At 40.5% G+C, this 12558-nt stretch overlaps 1 protein-coding gene across 8 annotated transcripts in view; it reads right to left on the bottom strand.

Annotated features, from left to right (window-relative positions):
• Nucleotides 1-12558, bottom strand: part of RBMS3 (RNA binding motif single stranded interacting protein 3) — a 708718-nt gene that overhangs the window by 420552 nt on the left and 275608 nt on the right. For all 8 annotated transcript variants that reach the window (XM_015544414.2, XM_015544418.2, XM_015544420.2 and 5 more), the window contains exon 4: nt 2510-2601. In XM_015544414.2, the coding sequence (XP_015399900.1) occupies nt 2510-2601 (92 nt within the window). The remainder of the gene's footprint in view (nt 1-2509; nt 2602-12558) is intronic.

Genomic DNA, 12558 nt, shown 5'->3' with positions numbered 1-12558 from the left:
CTGGGTAGTTAAATTACAGAGCCATTTACTGCTGAAAGTTTTCTAGTACGCAGATGTGGATCTAAGGCTCTGGGCTTTAGATTCAAAGTCTGAGAGAAAAATAGAGGAATAAGAATTTACTCCACAGACAGCATAATTGATAAGGGAGAAATCTTTCAGCAACTCCAGAAATAAAATAAGTGTTTTTAAGCATTCTGATTGGAATCTCCTTACATTGAACATTGTACAGTGAACATTGGGGACAGGTTGAGGGTAAAAACGCTGGCTATAATGAATAACTTTTTAGAAGCTCTTTAAAATATATTCCCTTTGATAGCCTCCTATTTAGGTAAGAGGTCAGTGATTGGTGTACATATGTGTAAGAGAGGGTGAGATAGAGACAGAGATTCCTTGTGTACCAGAATGCTCAGAAACAAAGGGAAAATAGCCATGATGGCTCTTCAGTAATTATAAAATCAATGCCAACTTTCTTTGCCTGTTGTGCAAGAGGATAGGGATTTTTATCCAACAAGTAACACTACACATATATTTATATATATTTTTCCCACAACATTTCCAAAACTTGTTAGTCCATCAACAAAATAAATCAAAGATACTCCAATAACATTTTCTTCATAAGCATTTTTATAATGATTTTCTTGTCAGTTGCCTTTCAGTCTATCTGCCTGTCTCCAGCAACTATATTTTACCACTTGTTTCCTGTGTATTAGATTGCTTGCTTAAGTTGCCAGGTAACTTAACTCTTTGCCAAGTACCCCTTAAACCAAGACATGTATATATTTCCCTTATTAATTACAAATATTGATTTCATCCATCTTAGTTCATGAGCAAATTGGAAGCTCCAGGCACACTCTTGATGAGGAATACATTACACAGCAGAAAGAATTCAAATTCCAATTTATATAGCCTTGAAAAACAACTAATGTGTTGTAAGAGGGCTATGAGTCCACCAACATAATCTATGTGGAAAGTGACCTACAACCAAAGATTAACAGATATGAGTGGTATCAGCATACTAAAAGATATCTGAAGACAAAGAAAACCATATACCCTACCTCTGGTTATCTCAGGTTGAAACTGAAAAATATTATAAGGGGATGTTAGCAGTCATAACAAGATCATAGGAGCGAAAATTTGATGACTTGGTCTTATGGGGATGGTTAATGGTAACTACATGAATTGGCCCCATACATGAATGTGGCCCAAATGCATTAGGTCTGAATTTCATGATCTGTTGTTTTTTTTAGCTGACTTTTGAAAATCCAGAGACAAATTAATTCAATAGCAGTAATCAAAAAATTATTTAAAAATTTTAGGTGCATGTGAATAAATCCAAAATGACCATTAATTGGAAGCAAATACGTAACAAGCATCTATATGCTATAAATAATTTTCTTAAACTTTTTATTTGAAAATAATCATAGATTTACATCAAAGTGTAAAGATATTATATGGAGATCCCATTCACTCTTTACCCAGTTCCCTCCAAGTTTATCTTACATAATTACAGCAAAATATCAAAACCAGAAAACTGACATCGATATGCGTGTATAGTTCTATGACATTTTAACATACATGTATAATATTCTTGTAATCACCACTGCAATTAGAATTCAAAACTATTTAAAATGATCGTATTTATTTTCTTGAGTATAAACATGCATTATGATTCCAGAGAGAAAGCTCCAGACTACTGTTTTACAAAACAACGAATGTGTATTGAAATTTATTAATATCTAGGAAATTATTATCTAGTAAAGCTATACATAAAGGTCAAAGTGAAATTCTAACAATACACACAATGTATGCTTTTTTAAAAAATGTTTATTTTTGAGAGAAAGAATGCAAGCAGGGGAGGGCAGAGAGAGAGAGGGAGACACAATCTGAAGCAGGCTCCAGGCTCTGAGCTGTGAGCACATAGCCCCATGCGGGCTCAAACTCAGGAACCGTGAGATCATGACCAGAGCCAATTGGAGGCTCAACCAACTGAGCCGCCCAGGCACCCCCCCAGACAATGTATGCTTTAACTGAACTCATTTCCTTGCATAGACCAGATAATCTCATGATTCAGCCATCAGCTGTCCCCAACATAACAGTAAATAATTTTTTAGCACAGTTTACCAATGACAACTTGCTGAGAATTATACTACTCCCAAACTCTTCACTGATGAAAGCCCTAGACAGACACACACACACACACACACACACACACACACACACACACACACGTGCGCGCGCTTCCTTTTTCAGGCAAAACAGAGCACTTTACAAGTGCCCTTAATGTGCTAATGAGGTCACCATAACAAAAGAGCATATTAATAAGTATACACAAAGAAACAATGAAATAAACCAGCCAGGATTTTCCAAACCAAACCTATTATAAGGCGCCTTGCCTTCCCTAACAACTAAATGTAATTCGAATCATTGCAAACTCCAGTTCTGATTCAGCTCACAGCCGTGGAGAAATAGACGATCACAAAAGAAAACAAAATCTAAACGCCAACCTTACCTTGGCCATCTGTGCCTGCACGCCATTTGCCTTGAGAGACGCTACTGCTTTCTGTGCGGCTGCAGGACTGTCAAAATCCACAAAACCGTACCCTGTGAAAGTACAATACCCCTTGTTAGTACTGCATCTCTATCATACAGGGGGACAGTGTGTTTGTGGCCACACTTTCATTCGTAACTTCTGGAATAACCAGAAAGGCTCTCAAGCCATTGGCCTTCATATGTCAGGAGAGATACCACAATACCATTAAATGTAAAATTGTAAGTCTCTTATTTTCTGGAGATTGGGTATGCAGTCAGCCATCTGATTTGGGCTAACTGGACGAGTAAGGTAATACATTATTTAACCATGACCCTCTTCAATGAATTTGCGGCAAGGATGAGGAGCAAAAAATGCTGAAAACGATAGAAAAGTCTATGTCTGAAGTCAATTTTCAAAACCTCAAAAAAGCTCATGTTAATAAAAAGCCTCGATAGATCAGTTTATTCAAGTGATTACTCACAACCTCTACAGTGCCTGGCACCCAGTAGACATTTTATATAATAAATGTATGTTGACTGTGTGAATGAATGAAGGTTGTGAATGCGAGTTAGGGTCTCAACCCAGTTCCAGCTGATACGTAAGCCCATGCTAACTCACCACAGAACCTTGTCTCACTTGATGACAACATCTTTTTATTTAAATTTATTTATTTTGAGAAAGAGAGAGAACAAGCAAGCGGGGGAGGGACAGAGAGAGAAAGGGAGAGAGAGAATCCCAAGCAGGCTCCACACTGTCAGCACAGAGTCTGATGTGGGGCTTGAACCCACAAACTGCAAGATCATGACCTGAGCCCAAATTAAGAGTCAGACACTTAACTGACTGAGCCACCCAGGTGCCCCTCGATGACATCTTAACTAAGACTTTTTCACTCTTAAGTGATGTGTGATTGAATAATCAAATAGTCAAGCTTCTTTTTTTAAAATATTTTTTAATGTTTATTCATTTTTTGAGAGAGAGACAGAGCATGATTGGGGGAGGGCAGAGAGAGAGGGAGACACAGAATCGGAAGCAGGCTCCAGGGCTTTGAGCTGTCAGCACAGAACCCAATGTGGGGCTCGAACTCATGAACCATGAGATCATGACCTGGCCGAAGTTGGACGCTTAACCGACTGAGCCACCCAGGAGCCCCTCAAGCTTCTTTAAAAATAATTTAAACAGTGACCGGTGTCACTTATTTGTTACTGAAGTATAATCTGAAAAAGGCACAGGAGTTCCCTCTACTGTTCTCTGCCCTTGTGCCTGTGTAAGTGCATATACAGAGTGAGGCCAGGGGAATAGCTAGAATCAATGAAACAGAATCAATGGAAAGGCGATTCTGTAGGACCATAAACTAGCTGATATTAGTCTGGGGCTTTAGCCTAACTGTAATGTCAGCTGCCCTAAGAACATCTCAAAATTAGAAAGCTCAAGCATGAGTATGAGGGCAGCTGTACCTGGCATGTCTAACAAGCCCATCATATGTATCCTCTTATCTGTCAGTCACGGATTTGCTCTGCACTCTCATGCTTGTTCCCCAGAAGTTTGGAGGTGAGCAAGCCTAGTAACCATGCTCTGGGACCCACCTCGCCATCACCAAAGAAGAGCGCAAGGGAATTCAATTACCAAGTTGTTTCTTTTAATTAACTTTTTAATTTTCTCCCCTCGAATCCCTGCTTCTTTTTCTCCCTCCCAGCATGGTATCCTAAAATGAACTTGTTACACAGCAGTGTACCATAAAATGCTCTTGAAAAGCTGGGCAGAGAAGCTGCGAAGTTTGTGTTTCTAATCCAAAGGGAAGCCCGCTCTGTAAGTACTGCTAATTCTTCTCTTCCCACAAAATTCAAACTATGTGAGTAATAGGAGTCTTGCCACCCACTAAGATGAGTCAGATAGGGGAAAATAAAAGCAGAAAGAGAAAGGGGGAGAAAAGAACAAATTAAGTCAAGAAGTAGGGTCAGGGGAGCAGAAGGTAAAACTAAAGTGTAGATATTATCTCTTATGTATCAATGTGTCGGGCTGGGTGGTTGACATGTTGATAGCTGGTGAAATGATAACTTCATGTATCACTGGCCTCGTGCCTATTCATGATACATGAAGAAACAGAGGCTCAAGCCAAACGGCACAAATACCCACTAATTTCAAGCTGCCTCATTGCCAGGTCCAGGATTTGAAGTGAAGTCATCATAAGCCCTTCCCAAATGCACCACACAATGAACTACTTTATAACCCCACTTTGCACATTCTTTAGAGTAGCCCCTGAAGCCTACCGGGAAGAGGACACAATTCTTGAAAATTCCTTGATTTTGAAGTTAGGACACAGAACAAAGCAGTTCCACAAGTGGATTCAATGCAGTTCATTTAGTCCGTACATTTATTAATGGTTGAATTTCCAGTAGAACGGGCTAAGTGAAATTTGACAAGGCACCCCCTTCCACTACATGCTTTGGTCAGTTGTCCTTATCGATTCACATGCTCATTCTTTCATCCAATAATGAAATTCTGGGGTGCCTGGGTGGCTCAGTGGGTTGGGCATCTGACTCTTGATGTCAGCTCAGGTCATAATCTCACGGTTCATGGGGTCAAGCCCCACATTGGGCTCTGCGCTAACAGTATAGAGTCTGCTTGGGATTCTTTCTCTCTTTTCTCTCTCTGCCCCTCCCCTGCTCATAGGCTCGCGCGCGCTCTCTCTCTCTCTCTCTCTCTCTCTTTATCTATGTCAAAATAAATAAATAAAGTTAAAAATTTTAATTAAAAAACAAAATTCTATTTCAGGCACTTTGCCAGACACATGAACACAGCAGTTAAAAAGAATGGTCCTACTTCTCACCCTTGTGCATTTTTAGAGTTGAGAGATGAACAGGAAACAAATAGCCACACAAATGAATCTACAATTACCAAACGGCAGAACTGTCTTGAAAGAAATGAAAGCATATAATACAGAATCTGACTACTGAGTGTTCATTATTGAAAGTCTTAGGGAAGCAGTGGCACAAAATGATTTGCATTTCTTAAAATATCTTGGCTGAAGATCGAGTTCTTGTGGGGAAGGTGGACAGCAAGAGTGTCATCGGGAGAAGAGTTAGGGGCTATTACAGCAACCCAGACAAATGGCGGCTGGCGATAAAACGGAGGGGATGAAATGGATGATTTGAGTTATATTTTGGAGGCAGAATTAGCAGGACTTGATGATAGCTTGGCCGGGTTGGAAGTAGGGGAGATATAGACGACAAGGATTACTACTGATTTTTTTGGCATAAGCCACTGGGTGGGTGGAGATGTGATTTACTGAAGTGGGGGGCCTGGAAGAGCATCCAACAGGGGGGAGGGAAAATTACAATATCGGTTGAGTCAGAAATGTCTGTGAGACATCTAAGTAAAAATGTCAGAGAGCAGTTGGATATATTAGGCTAGTGCTCAGAAAAGAGGACAGGATTGGGGATACAAATTGGGAGGTCAACGGCATAAAGATGTGATTTATAGAGACGGAAAGAGACAAAAACGCCTAGCGTAAGTAGAAACCAAGGACCCGAGTTTGGAGCTTGAACAACTTCGGCATTTAGGTGTCAGGTGGGAACAAGAGATTGCAAAGGAGAATCAGAGAGGGAGAAGGGAATGAAAAGGGAAGAGGATGTCTCAAGGCCAAAGGAAGAAGCTGTTCCAAGAAGGAGAGAGAAATCAGCTGTCATGTGTCACTGACGGTGTAAGCAAGATGAGGGCTTGCAAATGTCCAGTGTGCTTAGGAACGTGGGTGTCATGATCGTGATTTGCTTCAGGCAAGTGGTAGGGACTGAAGCCTGTTGGGTAGTTAAAGAATAACAGCAAAGAGGGAGAGGGGGAGAGAGTGTTTGCAGGTCTCCTTGTTATCTTGCTAGGAAGGAGAATTAAGAGATGGTCAGCGAGAGGGTGATACAATGTCAAACGAGCTGTTTTGGTTTAAGATAGGAGATACCAAGGCTTTTAACCTTAGCTGCACACTAGAACCACCTTGAGAGATAAAAAAAAAAAAAAATACTAGTGTCCATTTCTCACCCCCAGGAAAGTAAATCAATATCTTTGGTAATATGGCCCAGGTGTTTACACACACACACACACACACACACACACACACACACACACACATATACACACACAATAGTGCATGTGTGTACGTGTATATGTGTGTTCACAGCTGATTTTAGTGGGAAGCCAGGGAACTACAGAGTATTCATTCAAGGCATTCAACAAATACTTATTTGTTGCACCCACTATGGGACTGTTCTTGGCAATTTCAAATCGGGATAGGAATGATCAAACAGAAAGCAAAAGATCGAAACTTCCGGAGGGCAAGAGGATAATTTATAGAATAATGTTCCTGAAAAGTGATGGAGTGAGAGAATCTAGAACATATGTGAAGTGCTGCCTTTACTAAAAGAGGGATCTTTGGGGCACCTGGGTGGCTCAGGTCCAACTCTTGGTTTCGGCTCAGGTCATGGTCTCATGGTTTGTGAGTTCGAGCCCCATGATGGGCTCTGTACTGGCAGTGCAGAGCCTGCTGGAGATCCTCTGTCTCTGTCTCTCTTTGCTCCTCCTCTGCTCACTCTCTCTCTCTCTCAAAAGAAATCAATAAACATTAAATAAAAGAGGGATCCTTCCCTTTACTCATTGCAACTTGAAGGAAGAAATAAAAAAGATCACTCTTGGCTAATCGTTATTTATTATACGTAGCCAGTCATTGGGACTGTAGTTAACACATAGCGTGTGCTTCATAAATATTTGTTTAAGTGAATTAAAAGCATGTGTAAAAGATGCTAACACTTCACGGACTACAGGGGGAATTAACCGATTGAAATGTCTATTGATACATTTTGACTATAAAGAACAATATAATGCCAAGTGGTCCCAGTCTGGCTCGGCCATGCTCCCACCCAGCCAGGCAGCCGTGGTTTTCAGGACTCTGCACCTCGGTTCCAGCGTGGCTTCTCCTCTAGCTTCCTCCCCTTCCTTCCAGCCCAACACATTACACACGATATGACAAAATCACAATGCTGATCTCAGGGACTCAGCTCCAATCTAAACAGGAGAAATCTCTGTGAGGGTATGAGACACCTGAGCTTTCTCTGAATCAGGGAGGGAATGAGTGAACTTTTAGAAGAATGTGTTTGTAGAGCCATCTTGCCCACAAGGAGACACAGTGGTGTCTTTGTAAAAAAACACCTCCTCTACAGAAGAGTCCACGACAATAGGGGTGCCCAGATCCCGTGACACAAAGTTATAAAGAAAGAATAAGCCACCAGATAGGAAATACTTCACTGAGCTATGTGTTTTCCACACATACCTACTCAATTTAACGAACTAAAATGAAAAGTTCAGAGGTAAAAATGTCTCAAGCAATCCCGGAAAACACTCCGACTGTAGAAATACGCATCGCACTCCTGACGGCACATACTCCGTGCGACCAGAAGAACAAAATCAAACGCAAAGTTGCTCCTAGAGAATCATGACGCATTTCCTACAAAAGAAAGCAACTTCAATTGGGTTTCAATTTGCTTTCCTTACTGGCAAGTCATCAAGCCTGGGACCCCTGCACCTACATCTGGAGAGGGGCAGGGTGAGGAGATCAGCTCCAGCTAATAACGCTGTGCGGTAACCGCTCACATCCTCGAGGAAACACTGGTGAATGGTCACCATCGGAAACTCCAGCCCAAGCGGCTGCAAGTAGACCAGTCTCGCTCCCTCAATTACATAATTAAGCTTGGCAACAGGTTCAAATGAATTAAAGCTGAACGTGGCTGTTTTCTCCACACACCCCTGTGCTTGTTTTTCTTCCTTGTCGGGGGGGAGAAGGCCAGCAGTTCTGCAATTAGCGGGAAGCAGAGCAGTGAGAAAGAACCAGCTCCATACTAATTAGGTCACTCGCCAAACGCACTCATTCCATTGGCAGATAGAATCAATGCTTTCCTGAAATGCTTTAAACTTGGTGTGTTAATTTAAAAGTTTTACTATTTTTATCGCTCTGCAAGCCCGGTGACATAAGAGAAAAAAAAGAAAAAAAAAATGTTTATGCACACTCTTAGAAATTGTGACTGAGTTCTAGAACAACGGATTGGCCCAGAGGGCTCCGGTTTCATTTCCTTCAGGGCATTTGTAGGCGACTTCTCTGTGACCTTTGCCATTCAACCAGACCGCTGTGTGGCAACCCATCTGAACGGTGTTAAAAGCCTCTGGACCATCTTCAACAGCCTATTTGTACTTCTCCGGTGCTGCCGGCTCTTTGAAGTTTCTATTGCAACTGCTTACCTATCTACCAACACCGGGATTGTACTTTCTAGGGTAGGGGGAGGGCAATGTTCAAACCAGAACTCCTGGTTCGGACCCACGGTGGCATCTCGCCAGCTGAGGGAGATTTGCTCTCAGAGTGAACCCTACGCCACATTTCGCAACGTTTGCATTGCCCTTCCTCTTCAGAATGGCTGTCATGAAAGCCCACTTGAAACACAGATGGCTGGATGTAACACCCAACGTCTTTCAGAGATGATCCAGCTGCGAGTCAAATGCGATTTGTAAACGGAGTAAGAATCTAGGAACGTGTCTAGGCATTACACGTTCAAGTGAAGTCCTACTCAAATTTGACAGTGAAAATGTTTAAGAGTTGCCCTCCCATAAATTCCCCCTCCTTCTGTTTAGACTTAACAATAATCTGCAGCTGTCGTGTCTGAGCTCAGAGCAGAAAACCTGAGCCTCAGGTAGGGAAGGTGAGCAGCAGGAAGGGAGGAATGCTTTGCAGGCTTCCTACAGGTCCCGTGGAGTCTAGGCTACCTCCTTGCCTCTGCATTTCTGCTAAGTGCTCCTGCATCTGTAAAATGTTGAGTGATGGCTGAATGCCTTTCCTTTTATTGTGCTTCCTAAGTCTCTGCATTATGTGATCAGAGAAGGGTAGCAGGGTAGCAGTGATGAATTCTTGACGACTTGTATACTTATGATACCAAACTAACCAGAGACCCCGGTCATTACTTCAGTATCTTCTTTGCAGCAATTGTATAATGAAGCAAGGGTTCTATGGAGGAACCATAATAGCCATTTGGCCAAACTCAGATGTGTGAAAACAAAGGCAAAAGATAAGCCCTGCTAGAATGCAAAAGCCAGCAACAAGAATGCTTATTTTGAGGGAAAGAAAATCTAAGTCATCAAAATCTGAAATCACCTATGCTTTGAAACATCTTCAGAAAGTAATTTGGAATGATTTTTACACAGAAAAAAAAGCACGATGTGCACTTTCTCTGCAAAGGGCTGTGGCCCTCAGATATTTAGCAAATAGAGGTAAATAAGAAGGGAAATGGTGTCCTTTATACAGTAAACAGATTGCTTCACTACATTCCCCTGATGTTTGAGCTTAATTACCTAAACATTCTGATATCCCAGTGCCAGAAACACCAAAATGAGACATCAGTGTTTGGAGCAGGATTTACCGTTATGAGGAACATTTTTGAATCATGATGTGACTTTCCTGTTACTTAATTTACTAAACGTCTACTATGTGCAAGAGAGATAGCTCGCTAGATGCTGCAGAGAAAACGAAGACACTCTAATGAGGTCCCTCCCCTCAGGCAGTTCAACGGTCTAGTCGGGTAGATAAGGAAATTTAAATATCATAGAGAGTCTTCTTACACACAGAGGGTTATGTTAGGTGAGCAAATGAAAAATGCCATGTTTTCTTTCAATATAGTATACGTGGTTTTGCATCTACAATTCTGCTCTTGGAGCTCAATGCCTGATTCAACATGCCCAAAGTCCTTCAATGAGTTGCATGATGGTAAAATTACCCACATTCTAAATTTATCTATGTATGTATTATTCTACCTCTCTGTTGGGCATTTTTGTGCACAGCAGAAATGAATTAAGTTAAATACAAATGAATTATGGAGAGGGATTGGCACCACATAAAAAGTGAAAGAAAAATGCTAGTATTCGAACATGGCAAATATTTCTTCCAGGTGGGGGCAAACTCAGTACATTTTGTGCACAAATGACAAAAGGGAGCACCGGGAAAAGAAATTAGGTCCCACATGGCCTTTCCCAGCAGAATAGAACAATTATGAAGACTGACAAATTTAGGGAGCAAAGTACTTAGTAGTATGCCACTTAAAAATGGGACACTTTCTCATCCCATTTATGTTGCACAAAAAGTCTTATTAAACCAAACACAAATTCAAATCCCAAAACTCACTTCCCAACTCATCCCATTCAATTGATTTTTAAACAAGAGAAATTGCTTCTTTATACTGAATAAAGTCAAAATTAAGATCAGGATCATCATTTATGGGCTTAAAGAGATCGCTATGCTTTATTAAGATTAAAGAAACTCACTGATTTGCCAAGGTCTTCGACTAGACCAACCATTATTTTATTATAATATTGCAGAGATTAAGGAAGCAGTCTGCTTGGCTGCAAATGGGCAGATTAACCTCTGTGAATCATCTTGCAAAGTCTTCCTTTGCTAAGAGGCAGTGTTCAAGGATACACAGAAAATACACATCTTGTCTGAACCATTGGTCCTATGTGTCTCTGCGGTCAACAACAGCGGGAGGTACAAATGTGTATTGCAGTATAGCTGCGGGAGCCAGCCAGGGTACTGGTAAAATAATTCCACTGAGTTTGTAACTATGATGGAAGCAAGCTGTAACTGAACACTCTAATTATAGCTCTACAATCCCAGTGCACAGTAGGATAGGCAAAACTAACTATGATTTCATTCCTGAGTGCCCATCCTGCCCTCCCTCTCCTTGCTCTGGTCCTATAGACATGTGGAACTATAGACTATTCCTCCATCAGAAGAGCAGAGATGATTGTCGGAGAATCCATGGGAGGACAATCCCATGCCCCCAACCCGCAACCCCGAGGTGTTTCAATGCACACTTTCAATGGCTCCAGCTAATGTCCTAAGAAGCATGTGGGTAGTCTTTTACATCCTTCTACAACAGAGACATCACGTGACCCACAGCCATTCATCTTTAGAGGACAGATATTGTAGCAGAACCATCCAGAAAGATGTATTAGGTAGCTTAGTGCAAAAAGGAAGGAAGAGTAAGTGAACCCTATATACAGGTCAACTGTCTTTAAGATAAACATGTATTATCTACAAGTCTGTTTTTGTTACACTCGACATCTAGGTATTCACTCCACCAACTTGTCATTTCATGTAAATTTCTGCACAAAGCCCGGTGTTCCTTTAACCATTCTTACTTTCCTGGGAAAGGCTCCATGTATGATTTCCTCCTCCCAAACCTTTGACAAAACTCACTTTGAAACCCTCAGGAAGCTTCTGTTTAACAAAAGTCATGCATTTTCTAATTTATACCCATATTTTACTGGATGCAGTCTTCAGTCATGTGGTTATAGGCTTTATTCCAAATATTTTAAGTAAATGTCCATAAGTACTGTCCCTATCACCATGAGAAATGGTGTCTTTTACATCCTGTTAGACCTCAAATTACTTCTTTTCATCCCACCTGATGTAACAAATTACAATTCTAGTTTTGTATTCAAATTTTAAAAATAAAGAGACTTAGGTATATATATATAAATGAGAGTAACAGAATGCATGGGGAAATAAATAAATAAATAAATAAATAAATAAATAAATAAATAAAAAATAAAAATCAAGCCAAACAAAATAGTATTCATTGAAATAAATGTAAATCCCTTTCTGCCTAGACCTTAGTGCTATGGTCTACCTTCCTGAGAAACTTTCTTATGATTCCTTCTGATGTTCTAACTTGAAATAGCCACCAAAAATAATTCTTGAGCTCTTACTACTATATGCATTAGAAGCACTTAGGGATTTATAGGGTAATAAAAATTATTCTTGCTATCAAAAATCATGAAATGAAAAATATTTGTAGTTAAGATTTTGTAAATGGCTCCCCAACTGTCCATTCCCCCCGCAAAAATAAATAAATAAATAAATAAATAAATAAATAAATAGTAGTGTTATTTTCTTCTAATTTTAAAAGTTATATAATTTTATTGAGGAAATTTCAGTCAATATGGAA

Source organism: Panthera tigris, chromosome C2 (genome assembly GCF_018350195.1).
Source record: "Panthera tigris isolate Pti1 chromosome C2, P.tigris_Pti1_mat1.1, whole genome shotgun sequence".
Lineage (NCBI taxonomy): Eukaryota > Metazoa > Chordata > Mammalia > Carnivora > Felidae > Panthera > Panthera tigris.
The sequence above is the reverse complement of the archived record's forward strand: the minus strand, read 5'-3'. Positions and strand labels throughout refer to the sequence as shown.